General features: G+C 36.8%; 1 protein-coding gene and 1 long non-coding RNA gene across 3 annotated transcripts in view; one reads left to right on the top strand and one right to left on the bottom strand.

The window, feature by feature from the left end:
• The window catches only part of LOC308619776, a 279,938-nt gene that overhangs the window by 103,034 nt on the left and 158,157 nt on the right, over positions 1 to 18,747 (top strand). The gene's annotated exons all lie outside the window — the stretch shown is intronic.
• MMP20 (matrix metallopeptidase 20) overlaps positions 2,569 to 18,747 on the bottom strand; it is a gene marked incomplete at both ends in the record, with an annotated part of 47,019 nt that continues 30,840 nt past the window's right edge. Inside the window, 4 exons of the mRNA XM_081238900.1 lie at positions 2,569 to 2,669; positions 3,678 to 3,781; positions 16,666 to 16,822; positions 17,803 to 17,939. Of these exons, the coding sequence (XP_081095026.1) occupies positions 2,569 to 2,669; positions 3,678 to 3,781; positions 16,666 to 16,822; positions 17,803 to 17,939 (499 nt within the window). The remainder of the gene's footprint in view (positions 2,670 to 3,677; positions 3,782 to 16,665; positions 16,823 to 17,802; positions 17,940 to 18,747) is intronic.

Genomic DNA, 18,747 nt, shown 5'->3' with positions numbered 1-18,747 from the left:
TCTTCTTTATCCATTTTTATGTTGATGGACATTTACGTTGCTTCCATGTCTTGGCTATTGCGAATAGTGCTGCTATGATCATTGGGGTGCATGTATCTTTTCAAATTAGAGTTTTTTCCAGATATATACCCAGGAGTGGGATTGCTGGATCATATGGCAACTCTATTTAGTTTTTCTGTTTAGTTTTTTGAGGAACCTCCATACTGTATTCCATAGTGGATGCACCAATTTACATTCCCACCAACAATGTGGGAGGTTTCCCTTTTTTCCACACCCTCTCCAGCATTCATTATTTGTAGACATTTTAATGATGGCCATTCTGACCGGTGTGAGTGATACCTCATTGTAGTTTTGATTTGCATTTCTCTAATAATTAACGAAGTTGAGCATTTTTCATGTTCCTTTTGGCCATCTATATGTCTTCTTTGGAGAAATGTCTATTCATGTCTTCTGCCCATTTTTTTTTTTTTTTTTGCGGTACACGGGCCTCTCACTGTTGTGGCCTCTCCCGTTGCGGAGCACAGGCTCCGGACGCGCAGGCTCAGCGGCCATGGCTCACGGACCTAGCCGCTCAGCGGCATGTGGGATCTTCCTGGACCGGGGCACGAACCCGTGTCCCCTGCATCGGCAGGCGGACTCTCAACCACTGCACCACCAGGGAAGCCCTTCTGCCCATTTTTTGATTGGGTTGTTTGTTTTTTGTTATTGAGATGTATGAGCTGTTTGTATATTTCAGAAATTAAGCCCTTGTCAGTCTCATCGTTTGCAAATATTTTCTCCCAGTCTGTATGTTGTCTTTTTGTTTTGTTTATGGTTTCCTTTGGTGTGCAAAAGTTATAAGTTTGATTAAATATGATTTGTTTATTTTTGCTTTTACTTCTATTGCTTTGGGAGACTGACTTAAGAAAACGTTGCTATGATTTATGTCAGAGAATATTTTGCCTATGTTCTCTCCTATGAGTTTTATGGTGTCATGTCTTATATTTAAATCTTGAAGCCATTTTGAGTTTATTTCTGTGTAGGGTGTGAGGGAATGTTCTAACTTCATTGATTTACGTGTGGCTGTCCAGCTTTCCCAACACCACTTGCTGAAGAGACTGTCTTTTCTCCATTGTATATTTTTGCCTCCTTTGTCAAAGATTAATTGACTGTAGGTGTGTGGGTTTATTTCTGGGCTCTCTTTTCTGTTCCATTGAACCATACATCTATTTTGTGCCAATACCATGATTCCTGTAGCTTTGTAGTATTTTCTGAAGTTTGGAAGGGTTATGTCTCCAACTTTGTTCTTTTTCCTCAGGATTGCTTTGGCAATTCTGTGTCTTTTATGGTTCCATATAAATTTTAGGATTATTTGTTCTAGTTCTGTGAAAAATGTCATGGGCAATTTGATAGGGATAGTGTTATATCTGTAGATTGCTTTGGATAGTATGCCCATTTTAACAATATTAATTTTTCCAATCTAAGAACATGGGATATCTTTCTCTTTCTTTGAATCATCTTCAATTTCCTTTATCAATGTTTTATAGTAGAACTACTAAAATGTAAGATTAAAAAAAATAAGAATGACAGACAGCTGTATTTTATCTGTACTAATGACTAGGTACGAAAAAAATGGTTTAGCTTGAAGTGAGAAAAACTAAAACAAAAGACAAACTTCCCTAAATGGAAAGCTGTTCAGAAGAGACCCACTTAGATGGGTTAAAGATAGTTTCATTGAGGGCATTTTATTTTCAGGAAGAAGGAAAAAGAGTGAATTATGAGTATTTTTTCTGGGTCTGCATACTCATGATACTATATCAAGGTTTGAGTTTTCTATAGGTACACAGAATTTGTTGCCAAAGTGTGATAGAAGCTAGTAAACATTAACAAAAGAGAAATGAGGAACTATCCTTATACAACATTTTTATTGGCTTTTGTTAAAAGTCTTCCTGTTGCAAAGTGCCCACCTCTTACCTAGTATGAAAATCCATTTGAGTAGGTTTGCCCGCTGTAACCTACTTCAAAGACCAGTGAGCACACATAGAGTCAAACAAACAAACAAACACAAAAACAATGAGAAACAAAACTTATACAGTATGTTGTCTGTGATATGTTTAAAGGCAGATATATTTATATTCATCATAACAAATGTTAAGGCCAAAAAAGCCACTGCTTATAAAGAATTATTATAATTTGTATAGTAATGCTATTTCCTATTAAAAGAATTATAATACATGTCAGGGAGTCCACAAGTAGGCTTCTTCCTGGAAATAAAAACCAAACTTATCAATTTGCCTCAGTGTATTACGTAAGAAAAAAATGATGGGTGTCTAACTGAAGCGTGCATTATGTTGATTCTGATTTTGTGTAAAACTGACCATGTAGGAATTTTCCTTTTGGATTAAAATTCTGAATCCAAAACTAAGAAACAGTTTAGAAGCATAATTATTTTCAACAAATTCTAAATTACCCTTAGAATTGAAGGCCATGGGAAGAATACGTAACCTGAGTTCTGATTTAGTCCTTAAGATCCGGTTACCAGCTGCTCTCCATCATCTTCATTCCTTAGGAAAGACTAGACTCTTCTATTTAGCAACCAATCCAGGAACTAGATTTCAGCACACTAACCACATCTTCCTTCTCTGTATCATACTTGTACGCTTTGGGTCCTGAAAAGAAGTAAATGTAGCCTAAAAGAGACAAAGTTGAAATTATGGTTACTGAAAATTACTTGCAAATTTATAAATGGGATTGTCTTATAGTTGTAACTTTCTTGAGGTAGCACCAAAGGGGCACTGAGAACGTGTCAGGTGGCAGTTAGCTAATCCTCTGCACAGCTCTCTCTGAGCCCTAGAACTTGACACCCCTAACATGTTGATCATGTCTCATCTCTCTGCTCATGCCAGAGGTGCTTTTTGCTTCTACTCAGGCTGTTCCCCTCCAGGAAATCCAGCCCCCGCTGTTTTCTTTCCCTAGTCAAACCTCTAACCATTCTTTAAAACCCAGCTGAAGTCCCACCATGAAATCTACAGCACCTGATGCCTGTTTTGATCTCTTCTTCCTCAGATCACCTCTTGCAATTATTGTGAAGACTACCACACAATTCAATACTAAATTATAGATTGTCTTGTTTTCTAGTAATTTCATCTGTGTTGGATGGAGGGTCATTTCCCAAAGAGAATAACCATTCCACAAGTGCAGAGACCATATCAAACTGTCTTTGCATTTCTGAACGGTGTCCAGCTCTGTGCTATGTACTCAAGAAGAATGTTTTGACCAATTCAAAAGATCCAATTAAACTTATTGAACCCAGTTCAATTCAATTCAACTTTCCCAGCTATGTGTTAAATTTCAGGAGTTGGGTGATGGAGTGGGGAAAGGCCCTGGGACGGTTGAGAGTATGTGCATTTTAAAGATGAAAAAGGTAATTTTGACTGGATGGCCTTTATGATGTAGCTGACTAATGCGCTGAAGCTATACTTTTAAAACTTTCCATTTGTAAAGAGAGAACCATAATGACAGACTTTTTATACTCTTTCTGGTGGTTAATCTTGTTAGCTAAATTTATAAGGGACTCAGGGACAAAAAAATAAGAACCAAGGACTCCCATTTGGAAATCCATCTTCTTCTATGTTAAAGCAGAGACCAGATTTCTTGTTACAATTTCTACAAAGAAACTTTACAGTGGAAACACTCACCATTTAACTCCACAGCAGCATCTATTTGACCATTAACTCCTGAAAATTCTTCTTCAGTATTCTTTGGATAGTCTTTTTCCATTTTCCTTTTTCGTTCATCATAGCTGGAAGAAATATTATTTCATAAATAATATAAACAAGAAGTATTTATCGATTGTAGAAGACACTGTGCTAGTCAGGCATATTTAGCCAGGGCTGATTTATGATTTACTTTAGATCTCTCTCTCTCTCTGTCTTTCACAAACACACACACACACAGACACACACACAGACACACACACACACATTCTGCCATTTCTCTCCCAGTTTCCAGAGATTCTGGGAACACTAGTTTGGGAGTCATTTGCTCTAAACATTCTGCTTAAAAAATTGCCAGATATATTGTATAGAATTATAGGATCATATTTCTATAATTAAAAAAATACTGCCTTTCAATGGGAACTCTGCATATATTTTTAGTGCTTTACTTACTGTTGCAATTTCTATCTCTCTTATGTTCTCTATGTATGAATTTCTTGGCTTACCAAATGGTTAAAAGCCCTTCACAGAGGCTTTCATTAATGAGCTTCTTGCTGTGTACCCATAGAGGAGGGATTGAACAAATAAGGCACAGTGAATGAATAAATAAATGTGTGAGTGCTCAATAGATAAAGATAAGAAATGAGAAAATATGGAATAATGGAGTCTTTGCCTTTTAAATGGTTTTAATTGAATTAAATTGTTTCATTTCCTAGAAAGATTATACAACTGTCCAAAGAGTAAATTAGTTTTTTTTTTCTGAATCCACAACTACCGAGCAATGATAACTCTGAAGATTGGTTAATACATCTCTTTGTGATCTAAATTACCCCTTGTAGAAAAGACTGTGACTTGTATGAATCAGTATGACTTGTATGAGTTCAGCATGTAGGCAGGGCAGACTCTTTTCCCTTCAAGAAGATTTCATTTAAAGTGTGAGAAAGTCCCTTCTTCATTAGCATAGAGCTCCCAATGCGGACATTCCCAAGGGTGGACACGCCACTCCTTTCCCACCCAAAGGTCAATTTCTCCTGTGTCTGGGCCACTGAGAGTTTCCTGCAGCAGCAGATTACAGTCACCTTCTCCTGAAATGTGCCTTTCTTGTAACTATGACTGCACAGGCCAGGGGACAGATCTCTCATGATACTGAGTGGATCAAACGTTGGGAAAGAAGTATTCAGGCTGAAACTGACTAGTGGGCTGAGGTGCTTTATGGGGTGTTGAGGATAGGAGTGGAAGCTAAATCCTAGAAGTATCAATAGGAGTCCAAACTCCCTTTCCAGGAGAGCTATTAGAATCTTCCAAGTAGGCCAAGGGGAAAACCAAGCTATATGAGTTACTGTAAGCACAAATAAACATGGAAGCCATTTACCATATTTTGTTGTCATCAGAAGTGCCAGTAAAGTGTGGAGACAGGACACCTGTGTGGTATTAGAAGGAGTGGTTGCAAGGTATCAGGACTGTAATGAGGGAAAGACTAGAGAGAAAGAACAGCCAGGCATATTGTCTCTCCCATGGCTAGGACTTCTTTTGTTCACTTTGTTCCAGTGTCTGAAATCTAGAGTCAGACACTGAAAGTACAGGTTGTTTACATATTAATCTTTGTTCACTAGGTTTTCTGCTCTCAATTCCCTGAGGCAGTTATACTGGGAAAATGGATGCTTTGAGTGAAGGGAATGAGGAAGATAATTCCAAAGCTTAAAATATTTGGGGAGAGGGATGCAAAAGGAAGAACAAAGAAGTGACCAAGAGACATTTGGTGTCTGTAGATACAGAGGGAAATGTGGTGGGGGGATGCCAGAGAACATGACATTTTGAATTCTTTGCTTAATGTTGCTCAGGGAAAATGGTGAAATGCCTTTCATGTCTTTATCCTCTTTTGTCTGCTCTGAATAGAGGATTAGAAGCTGAGCTATCATAATTAGAGCTATGCCTTACCTTTGTGTTCATTAAACATTTATGAGTGATTTTGAGAACTAATCACCATTTATATTGTTTTATGGCAAAATGTGTTCTCAGTTCCAAACAAGTGACTAAAGAATATCTATAGGGAAACCTATTACAAGTTGGGATCTGCTTGTATTATATTTAAATTGGATTGAGAAATCTGAAAGTATGAAAGGAGAGGGTAAAGATCTTTTCTGAGACTAGAAAAACTGTTTAAATAATACAGGAATAAGTTTTAAAGAGAAAATGATGACTATTAATCCAATAGAAAGATCTGAAAAAGAAATCTTTCTCTTTTTATCTGTCTGCTTAGTTTGCTAATGTGGGTGATGGTGACATCTAAAATCTTATATATATATATGTTCAGAGGATAATGGAGGTAATAATATTATATTATATATAATGGAGGTAATAATAATATTATATGTAAATACAATTTCAGAAGAAATTTTAGAGATGTAATGTCTGGCTGAGAATTTTAATTTTCAATTGCATTTATAAAAACGTAGGCAAAAATTTTGGCAAAACTATGAAATCATTTTTTTTCTCCATCCCTTCTACCACTTATGTATTTAATAGTCCCTCTCCCTTTCTGCCAACCCCCTCTCTGCCCTCTTGCCTCTTATCCTATAACTGCTTTCCAAAGAGTATTACTCTCAATAAAATCTATCTCAAAGTATCAGTCTGACACATAAGTCACCATTTTAAGATTAGCTGATAACATGTATATTTCATTTGGACCTTTTACGTAGTCACTGTGTAGATGGGCCTACATAATTAACATAGGGTTACCTACTTTTCATTTTTACCAAGTAAGAACATTACCATCAATGCTCAAAATAAAAATTACCACCTATTTTCATTATCATTTCACAAAGAAAAGAAACTTTAATACTAAAAAAGGCAGAAAGGACATAATTTCAGAATAAAAGATGGTTCTTGCCAATAATACTGACCCAGATCACACCCCCCTGTGTTTATTATATTGTGCTATTTTTATTTTTCTGTGGACTGCTGAAAACTTTGTGATGATCTAGCCCTTGGTTTTTGGACAGATATTTGAAGATTTCTGTTATAGAGCAAAGAGTGTATAGTCAGATGGTTCTGGGTTTGAGTTCTGACTCTGTTACCTGCTGGCTCTGTGATCAGGGGAAAGTGTTCTGAGCTCTGAGCCCTGCTTTCCTTATCTGCAATACAGTAGTCATGAGGATGAGAGAAATCACACACACACACACACACACACACGCACACACACGCACGTGCCTGGTACATGTCAAAATCAAGGTCTGGCCCAAGCTATGACTTCATGGTTTATTTTGGCCCCAAGAACCAATAACTGACTGGCTAGTATGACGTTTAGTGAATGTTGCCATTTGGTCTGGGATCCTAAGTCACCAAAGAGTTTAGTCTTTACCTAATTTTTTAAACACACTTCATTAGGATAACATGCAATAGTAGGCAAGGTTGAGAAGAGGAGAAAGGAGGTCTAGAGAATGTTGGAGGTAGTCCAGAGACCTCAGCAGAAAAGGGGTTAGGAGGTCTACTAGTATGTTGAGGATTTGGCTGAGGGTAAAAGAAAATAAAATTATATGACAGGATGAGAATTATGGGCATGGGTATTTTAATTGACAGTAAATAAATAAATCAATGGTGAAGAGAATAAAAGGGGACAACGTATGGTAGATGGGACGGATCTCTGTATTTGGATTCAGAGGGCATAAAATATAGCCTCAGATGGACTATTTTTAGTTGTGTGACCTTGATCTAATCACTTAATCTCTTAGATGCAATATTTTCAACTATGAAATCGAGATAGTAGTACCTACTTCTCAAGATTGTTGAGAAGGCAGATGGGAAAATGAGAGAATATGAGAAAATAGTGTGATTCCTAACACATAATAAACCATCAATATTTGAGTACTAAGAAAATATTTATTGAATATACTAGAAACCTGCTAAAATCATTGCATATGTTTTCTCATTACTGAGGTCTTTTTTGTGAAACCTAAATACCAACTAAAAATGAGTGACCAGTAACTATGTTTATTTCCTTTAAGGGTATTTGTTTCATCATTTAATATTGATCAATGGGTATAGATATTAACTAAATCATTACTGACAGTGACACTTTACTAGTGATATTGCCATAGATATCTGATGTGGTTTTTCATATATATTATCTTACTCTCTACCTTTGTAATCTAAGAATTTGGGGACTATATTGGTAAAGTACTTGCATATTGTTTAACTGTATGCTCAGACCTTAGATTTGTTAGGAATTTCTGGTGTTTTCATTGTGATGATTTCTAACTTATGTCAGTGGCAAAACTTAACGCCATTCTGCCTTCTTTGAAGTACTGAATAGGGAGTTCAGTCTGCTAAAAGATGCTTAAAGAAAATGTGAGAAAGGATGGCAAAAAGAGGAATTTATTGATAAGTATTTATGGTATATGTTTCAGGAAGTTTCTTCAAGGAGACCTTTCTAGTGAAATCTAGTGGAATTTCTAGTGGAATCCCCTTTGAAGTTAATAATCCACTTCTAGCCAGGAATCACATGGCTTTCACGGAGGAAGGGACCTTTGTGATCTCACTAGAGAGGGCAGGGGGGAGAATGGTCAGGAATGAAGAGAAGGGAGAAGAGTAAGAAGCTGCCATGTACCATCCTAGATAAGGGTCAGGAACCAGGTCCCCATGAGGAAAGTGACTGAGAAAATTCTGGAACAAAGAGTTAATGACAATGTTGAAATGTATTGATGGTCTCAATTACTATCTTACTGTATGATGAAATGCAAATTTATATCTCCAGCCTGAATTCTCTGAATTCAAGACCTGTATTTCCAACTGCCTTCCAGACATATCCATTCATCTGTCTCACTAGCATTTCAAATTACATACGTACAAACTGGAATTCCTGTTTACTCCTTTAATTTTGCTTTACTTAATTTTATTCTTTCCCTATTGAATGGCCTTAGCTTCCTTGTAAAAAATCAACCAAGCATAGATATATGGGTTTATTTCTGGACTGTCAATTTTATTCCATTTACCTATATGTCTATTCTCATGTTAGTATCACATTGTCATGATTACTATTGCTGTCTAGTAAGTTTTGACATTGAGAAGTTTGAGCTCTCCAACTTTGTTCTTCTTTTTCAAAATATTTTGGCTATTCTGGGTCTTATGAGTTTCTATATAGATTTTAAGATCAGCTTGTCAGTTTCCCTGAAGAAACCAGTGATATTCTGATAGGGATTGTGTTGCGTCTGCAGATCAATTTGGGGAGAAACTGCCATCTTAAAAACATGAAGCCTGACCCATGAACATAAGATATCTTTCCACTTAGATCTCGTTTAATTTCTTCCAACAATGTTTTGTAGTTTTCATATTACAAGTTTTCTACTTGTTCTGTTAAAATTTATTTCTCAGTATGTTTTTCTTCTTGATGCTATTGTAAGTGGAATTGTTTTCTTAATTTTATTTTTGCATTGTTCATTGAAGTGTATAGAAATACAATAGATTTTTTTCATATTGAACACATACTCTGCAAACTTGATGAACTCATTTATTAGTTATAACAGTTTTTTTTCTTTTGAGGATTATTTAGGCTTTTCTATGTAAAAGATTATATGACATACAAATAAAGATAATTTTACTTTCTTTTCAATCTTTTCTATCATTAATTTTTTATATCATTCATTCTTGCTTAATTGCCCCACTAGAACCTCCAGTAAAATGTTGAATAGAAGTGGTGAGAATGGAAATTTTTGTCTTGTTCCTGATATTAGGGGGAAAGTATCCAATCATTCACCACTGAGTATGATATCAGCTGTGGGTTTTCATAGATGCCTTCTATTCAATTGAAAAATTTCCTTCTATTCCTAGTTTGCTGAATGTTTTTATCATGCAGTTGTGTTTGATTTTGTCAAATGCTTTTTCTACATCTATTGAGATGATCATATGGTTTTTAATTTTTTTATTCTATTGGTATGGTGTATTATATTAATTGATTTTCAGATGTTAAACCAAAGTTGCATTCCTGGGAAAAGAAATTTCCCCTTGGTCATGGTGTGTAATTCTTTTTATGTTTCTGGATTTGGTTTGCTAGTACTTTTGGAGGATTTTTGCATCCACATTCACAATATATTGGTCTGAAGTTTTATTTTCTTGTGATGCCTTTGTTTGGTTTCCATATAAGTGCAATGCTGGCCTCATACAATAAGTTGGGAAGTATTCCTTCCTCTTCTATTTTTTGGAGGAGTTTGTGAAAAATTGGCAATAATTCTTTAAATGTTTTGGTAGAATTCACCAGTGAAACATTTAGGCCTAGGTTTTTCTTTGTGGATAATTTTTTAAATTATGAATTAAATCTCTTCACTGGTTATGGGTGTATTCAAGCTGTCTATTTCTTCTTGACTCAGTTTCATCACTTTGTATCTTTCTAGGAATTTGTCTGTTTCATCCAAATTTTCTAATTGATTGGCACATAATTGTTCATTCCTTTATAACCCATTTTATTTCTGTAAGGTTTCTAGTAATGTTCCCTCTTTCATTTCTGATTTTAGTAATTTTGGTCTTTTTTTTACTAGGTCAATTTAGTGAACAGTTTGTCAATTTTCTTGACCTTTTCAAAGAACCAAATTTAGTTTTGTTGATTTTCTCAAATTGTTTATATATTCTCTACTTCACTCATTTTCACTGTAATCTTTATTATTTCCCTTTTTCCTGCTTATTTTAGGATTAATTTGCTCTTTTTTCCAGTGTCTTAGGTAGAAAGTTAGGTTATTGATTTGAGTTTTTTCTTCTTTTTTAATATGGGTATTTACAGCTAGAAATTTCCCTTTGAGCACTGCTTTAACTTCATCAATAAGTTCTCATATGTTGTATTGTAATTTTCATTCACCTTTAACTATTTTCTAATTTCTCTTGTGATTTCTTCTAGTCCCATTGGTTGTTGAAGAGCATGAAGTATAATTTCCACTTATTTGTAAATTTTCCAGTTTTCCTTCTGGTATAGATCTCTAGCTTTATTCCAATGTGATCAGAGAAGATATTTTGTATGATTTTAATGGTTTTAAATTTACTGAGGCTTGTGTTTTTGTCTAACATATCATCTGTACTGGACAATGTTCCACATGCACCTGAGAAGTATGTGTAGTCTTCTTTTGTTGAGTGAAGTGTTCCATAGATATCTGTTAGGTCTAGTTGGCTTATAATGCTGTTCATGTCTTCCTTTCCTAATTGCTCTTGTTGTCCAGTCGTTCTGTCCATTATTGAAAGTGAAGTATTGAAGTCTCCAACTATGCTTATTTCAGTTGTGGTTTTCTCCCTGCATTTTTGTCAGTTTTTTTGCTTCATCCATTTTGGGGCCCTGCTGTTAGGTTGTCTTATATTCCTGGTAGAGTAACCCTTCTATCACTATAAATTATCTCTCTCTATTCCTAGTAATACTTTTTATTTTAAAAGTATTATTTTAATATGTTTTGTTGCCTGGTATTAGCATAGCCACCCTGGCTTTCTTATGGTCATTGTTTGCATGATGTATATATTTTCCATCCTTTTACTTTCAGTCTATTTGTATCTTTGAGTACACAGTGACATCTTGTTTTTTCATCCAGTCTGACAACCTTTGCAATTTGATTAGATTGTTTAATCTATTCACATTTAATATTATTGATATAATTAGATTTATATCTGCCATTTTGCTTTTATTTTCTACAGGTCTCATATCTTTTTTAGTTCCTTTTTTCCTCCTTAGTGCTTTCTTTTGCTTTAGTGAAGAATTTCCAGTGTACCGTTTAAATTTCTTTAATGAGTTTTTTACTTCACTTAATAAAGTTATTTCCTTAGTGGTTGCTATAGAGCATACCATATATATATTTTAACTTAACATAATCTGCTTCAAAGTTTATATATAAATGTATATTATCTTTCTATATGTTACAGGCTCAACCATACAATTATATATATATATATATATATATATATATATATATATATATACACACAGCTTTATACAGTTAATTTTAATTAATTTAAAAACCAGTTAAGAGAACAAATACACATTTATACTATCTTTTATAATTACATAATTACATTTACTGGTACTTTGTTTTTTTATGTGGATTCAAAATTTCAAATAACTGTCTGGGGTTACTTGCTGAAGCCTGAAGAATTTTCTTTAGTACTTCTTGTAAGGAAGATGCTAACGACAAATTCTCTGTTTTTGTTTATCTGGGAATGTCTTTATTTTGCCTTCATTTTTTTTTTTTTTTTTTTTTTTTTGTGGTACACGGGCCTCTCACTGTTGTGGCCTCTCCCGTTGCGGAGCACAGGCTCCGGATGTGCAGGCTCAGCGGCCATGGCTCACGGGCCCAGCCGCTCCGCGGCATGTGGGATCTTCCCAGACCAGGGCACGAACCCATGTCCCCTGCATCGGCAGGCGGACTCTCAACCACTGCGCCACCAGGGAAGCCCCTTGCCTTCATTTTTGAAAGATAGCTTTGTGCAATATAGGATTCTTGGTTGAGAGTTTTTTCTTTAAGCACTCTGAAGATGTTTCCCACTACTTTCTGGCCTAACTAGTTTGGCTGACTTCCAGTCTTGTCCCCCTCTAATCCAGTCACACTGCTGCCAGAGTGATATTTTAATAACACAAATCTTAATGGGTTACTTCCTTGTTTAAGACATTTAAAGATACCCCTCTTTTCTATAAATTAACAATGATCTCCCTAGAAAGGCATAGGCCCTCCATGATCTCCATCCTTGGTCCAAATCTCTCATTCTAGCCCACGTTCTAATCACACTGAATTGCTTGAGGTTTTCCTCCTATACACAGGCTTTTTTATGCATCAGTGCTTTTGCTTCAACTGCTCTCTCTGCCTGGAAGCACCCTGCCCCTCCTGTTTGGGAAACTCCTACTCAACTCTCAAGATGAAGCTCAGTCGCTGCTTCCTCTAAGAACTCTTTCTTGACAATTTTGCTAGAATTGGCCATTTCCTCTTTGTTTTGCCCCACTGATCCTGTGCAGTCTTTTACGAGGCCACTTGTGGCACCTGGATTGCTCTTAATTACTTATCTATACATTTACCCTCAACTGTAAGACTTGATGAGGGCATTAATAACACCCAATACGAACTGAGTACTTACTATAGGACAGGCATTTCACATTTGTCTCATTCATTTCCACAACTCAATGAAGTAGTTACTATTTCTGTCTTCATTTTGAAGATGATTAAACTAAAACAGAAAGGTGATCCAGGTTGCCAGATGACTACTGTTAGAGTTGACATTAACACTCTCTTACTCTTGTCGACACTCTTATAAACAGCAAACTTTGTGCCTTCTCATGTGTCAAGGTCCTAGTACAGATCCTGACATGTAATCATGCCCAATATATGTATGTTGAATGTGGTAGTTTGGCAATACATTAAAAAAAATAAGATTAAAAAACCAAGATTTTGAACTCCACCCATCTTTTAAATTTTTATTACTTATTATTTATTTCTCTACGGTGACTAACTATAAAATCCTTAAATAAACAGCTCCAGTTCCAGTATTCTTGGGGTATCTAGGAAGGAAAGAATTTAGAAGACTGTATCCTATTTTGCATCAGTCATGCCTCCATATATATAGAAAGAGTGATTTAGGAGTGGAAAAGGGCTGGAACCTGTAGATTTGTAAGTCACTTTACACAAAATTTAGAAAACACTGACCATGTCAAAGAATGATGGAGTTGATAGCACACCCCCCCTCCCCAGTTCTCAGAAACTCCTTGGTGTAATCACTGCTCTGGTGTTAGTAGGCAAGGGAGAAATCTATAGGGAGAAATTAACCATAGGTAGTGGAAGTAATGTAAAGAAAAAAACTGGCTGGATCATTTAGGCCTTCTAGGAAAAGAAAAGGAAGGAATGAAAGCAAACAAATGTATGGAGAAGTAGCGCTTGTTAGTAAAGTTTAACCAGTATGTCTTTTGGTAATGTAGCATGTGACGGCATCAGCATGGCAGAACCCCCTTTTGGACTTCACTTTGTAGTTTTGTGGGCTGCTCCTCTGTAAGTTACTATCAATATTACACTGACACGTGGGTTCTTACTCTTACAGCCTGAATCAACCTAGCCCCAAGCCAACACTCAAACCTCAGTGGAGGAATTCTTCAGTAGTTTTCTCATGCCATTTTATTCACTAAAACGGGTCCCCAGCCGTAGGGGTTCATGGAGAATTTCCCTGACAACCTGCATATCCAGAGACTTTTCTTCCCTTGGCACATTATTTGTGTCACAGACTGAACGAGCTTGAGGATCAAAGAAGAACCTGAGGAATGACTAAGGAAAATAAATCCTAACACAATGTCAGTGGGTGTCAATAGTAAAATTATTGGTCTGTAACTTGAGGCTGCTGTATTTTTTGAGTGTGTCCATGTGCTTTACCTATAGAACTTCATTGCCTCCTTTGCTTTTTCCTTCCAGCCCTCTTTCTTCCTATTTAGAATAAGATGTAATGGCTGAGGCGCCATTGGCCACCTTGAATCCTGTGGCAACCATGAGAATGGAAGCTACCTGTTAATACTAGAACAAAATGTCAGAAGGAACTTGGGTCCCTAATGGCCATGGACCCACCTTACCAGCTCTAAATCTGATAAACTTCAGACATTTTACATATATGAGAAAAAAAGACCCTTATGTGTTTAAGCCACAGTTATTACTGGGTCTCTCTTACTAGCAGCTGAACATAATTTCTAACCAATATAGGCTTTACAAGACAATAAGATGTCATACTCATGCACAAAATGTGTGGAATTCAGGGGGATTTATTAATAAAGATGATATGTTAGCTTTTCCTGAACTTTTGAGGTTATTTGAAAATAACCTTTTCAAGGTTATTTGTCTTATTCCTTAGTATGTAAACCAGTGTCTGTGTTGGAGAGTATGAAGTAGAAGACTCTGATTGCTGAAATGACTGTCTCTGCCTTGCCAAAAGCAGAGATTTCAGTGCAATTTCAGGGCCCTTCAGTATTTAAAAAGGAAATCCCCTTTGACCAGCTCTTTGACTGGATTGCTATTTATAGGAATACTGAAGTTTAAGCAATCATTTGTTAATTATCACAACTTTTAAAACAATTATTTGCTAATTACCATATAAGTTCCTACTATTACTGAACAGTCACTCTTTTTGAGCACCTATTATATATGCCAGGCACTGTGCTAGGTATCTACATGCATTATATCACTTAATACTCTCAATAACCGGCGGAGGTTAATATCAAAAGTGCCTACTGCAGTTTCTTTTCCTTTCCAGCAAAAGGAGCTCTTTAATATTTGTATTAGTGCCCTAGGCCAACTTTTTAATTAATCTGTTTTATCTAGATTACTAAAGACTTTTCCTTAATAGACAGTCACAGAGGTTCAGATGGAAAGGTTCAAAATTATTTCCTCAGGGGGATAAGGCATCGTTAAAATCAGGGACCCTCCCCTCCCCATCGCTAAACTTATGGAGTATTAAAAACCTCTCACCAAGCCCCTTGTGTTAGCCGTTAAGCCTCAGTCCTGCCTGGTTGGAGGTCCATGCTTTACTGCGGGTGCTGGTGGGTGGTAGATTAGTCCAAAGACCAGGCAATGAATGGAGAATAGAAATAATAAGAGAGTGGATAATCCCCCCAAGGAGAATCGGGCTATGAACAGGCTTTGACAAATAACCAAATAATCATAACTCATACTCTCACACACCTGCTTATACACGCATCTCTGGATGCCATTCTCTGAAAACCTAAAATGGGAGTTGGATTTCTCAATATCTATCTTCCTGTATGTCAACACGGTGATTACAGCCACCTTACCTTAAAGAAAGACTTTGGAAAATATGCCCAGCAGATATTAGGGACTTAATAAGGGAATGACTATTGCTATTTCATAAAGGAAGTTCTGAAAGAAAATTAGCTGGCTTAGTGGTTTAAACATTGGACTGGAAGTGACAACTCATGACAGCACGTGATACTTTGAGCAATGCTACCAGGGCTCTCAGTGGCCCAGAAAAGTCAGCAGGGTCCACATTTTGACATTCATTTTTATGAAATAAATTTTTCTTTTCATGAAGTATATCTGTGCTTCAGTTATATTACTTTCTCAGCTCTAAATTGAGGAAGATGACATATTTATTTATAAATTTATTTTATGCCACAGAAATGGTTATTAAAAATAGATAATAGAAAATAGAATGAAAACCCTTGGACCAAAGTTGGGTCCTCTGCCAGGGTCCAGACCCTAACAGGGACCTAAAGCGTTTAGCACAGTCACCTGTTTAGAGTCTGTTTTGGTTTCTTTCTTAACGTTCAGAAAAACAAGCAATGCTACAGTGAGAACTGTGAATAAAGAAGGTGCAGAGGCAGCGCTTGATGAAGAGCTGCACTCAGCTCTCTAACATGAGTGAATTAAAGTGGTAAGATGAGGCGGGAGAGATGAGGTGTGACCCTGTGTGCAGTGATTGGATCTGCTTACAATAACCTCCTGCAAGATGGGCATGGAAATGATATGTAATCCTCCTTGGATAAGAAGAATCTTCATGTTCTGGGTTAAAGGACCTAGCAATAAGGCCTTTGCCTTTCAGCAAAAATTTCCTTCAAAGAGCCCCATAGTCATGACCACATTCATTTTGCACAAAATCACAGACTATGCTGGAATGCATAGGTACTCAAGAGGAAATCAGTTCTTCTTTCAGGCATTCCCAGTGGGTAATTATATACTGGGAGTGCTACATCCACTCTTTTAGGCCACTGGGGGTCCAGTTAATGAGTGATTTGAAAGCTTCGGATGATTCATATGCTAAAGACCAAACAATGGGATTATTGAATGAATGTTTCACTTATTTGGATGGTTCAGTATCTTGAAGACAGTATCAACCATCAGTAAATGACACCCCAGTGGCTGAGAAGAGTCAATGGGCCTATAGCAAACCTGCCTTGCATTCTTTTCTGTAAAAGGATTTTTCCTTCTCACTGAATACATCTGGATAATCAAAAGGAGAAAAGCCATACCTGTAGTATTCATCTCCCACAAAGAAAAGGGTCTTCTGTGCATCCTTGAGATAGACGGCAGCATCTATTCGCTGCACGTATCTTGGAAACCCAAAGTCATAAATAGTCCGAGGAGTACCTTGCATGTGGAATCCTCTTGTTATCCAGTAGTGTGGTCCTGGAAACAGAAATTAAAATTTACAAAAACTCTGTACCATTTAGTGATGCTCTTCACTCATGAGGATTTCTATGCAGGATCACAAATAGGGCTAGTTTATCAGATATTTACCATGGCTAAAACCTAGTAGGAGATAAAAGCCTCTATTCAATTCAGTAAAAGACTTAAAACTTGCTCTGGAGGCAAAACCCCTGGTGATGCCTTAAGAAAGCAATAATATTGATACAATTATGTTTTAAATTTAACACATTCAATTTTTTCAAGATAACTTTCATCTGTATAATCTCATTTCAGTCTCATATATGTATGAGAGACAAGGGGCAAGCAACTCACAAAAGCTGATTCTTGCTTAAATTGGCACTAACCTTCTACCTTTAGCCCTCAGCATCAAGAAAATACAAGCTAAAACTGATAGTTACCACTTATTGGACAACTTCCATTGGCTAGCCATTGTCATATCTTCAAGGTTGTTATTATTACAATTATTTTGCACAGAAAGAAATGAAGACTGAGAGCAGTTAGATAACTTCCCAAAGTCACTCAAATAGTAAAGGTCTGGAGCCAGAGACATATTGTGTGTGTCCACCTCCTGAAGTTGCAGGTGTCTCTCCACTCCCAGCTGCTTGTATTGTTCTCCTGAGGGTTCCATGCTGATTTTTGTGAATTAGAGGCTCTCAGAAGAGTATACCATGTCACTCAGAGCAGAGGTCCAGGGGACAGGGACTAGGTTTCTACCTCTCTGGACACTCACTTAGCACAGTGCCTCACTAGACGACATCTTTGGCTCTGAGAAGAGTTTGATAGTCACTGTCACTCCTGTCATGGTCACAGTGCAGTAGAGGGGTTTTTCATCCCCAATCTGAGGAGAAGTGACTGGAACATGCTCTGTGGTAGCTAACAAATGCTGACAGTACTAGGTGTTCCAAACACACCAGTCACTGTACCCTGCCACTTCTTTCTTTGAGGGTTCTTTAGGGTACCTTTAAAGAAGTAAGCTGTGCCCCTCTCAGCCACTTCATAAGCTGCATCCACATTGGACATAAGCTGGGGAAAGGAGCTGGTGATGGTGCTGGGCCGGATCCCTGACATCAGGTGAACCTGCCGACGCCAGAAAATCCTATTGGGCAATGGAAAAGAAATCAAGATCAAGGGTTGACTTAGATCTTCAATTGAACCTGGGCTGAAATATACTGCAAACCACACTTCAGAGGCCATTTCTAAATGCCTCTTGCTCTTGCCTTGTTTTTAAGAACATAATTTTTTTTTTAACGTATCTGGGACAGTCATAGTCTAACCAAGTTTATTTTATTTTATTTTATTTATTTATTTATTTATTTATTTAGATTTTTTTTAACATCTTTATTGGAGTATAATTGCTTTACAATGGTGTGTTAGCTTCTGCTTTATAACAAAGTGAATCAGTTATACATATGTTCCCATATCTCTTCCCTCTTGTGTCTCCGTCCCTCCCACCCTCCCTATCCCACCCCTCTAGGTGGTCCCAAAGCACCGAGCTGATCTCCCTGTGCTATGCGGCTGCTTCCCACTAGCTATCTATTTCACGTTTGGTAGTGTATATATGTTCATGCCACTCTCTCACTTTGTCACAGCTTACCCTTCCCCCTTTTTTGACTTTAGTAAACAATTTCTTCTCCCTTTTCATTCTTTTAGCATCTCTGTAATCCTCTTTCCTTCATTTTTTTAAGGATGTTCAAAACATGGAAGGATAGCAAGGGTTGACATCAATAATTTATACACTTAAGCTGTGCACCTTCCTATTCCAAGTATCATTTGCTACAAATTTCCCTTTCCACTTCTGATCTTTTAAAAATTAAAATCTCATAAAGATAAATACCATCCAGGTGCACTTTATGGATAGTATATAAATGAGCCAAACTTTTGTGGTTGGAAGAGGCTAATTATTT

Source organism: Mesoplodon bidens (genome assembly GCF_964165515.1).
Source record: "Mesoplodon bidens genome assembly, chromosome: 7".
Taxonomy (NCBI): Eukaryota; Metazoa; Chordata; class Mammalia; order Artiodactyla; family Ziphiidae; genus Mesoplodon; species Mesoplodon bidens.
The sequence above is the reverse complement of the archived record's forward strand: the minus strand, read 5'-3'. Positions and strand labels throughout refer to the sequence as shown.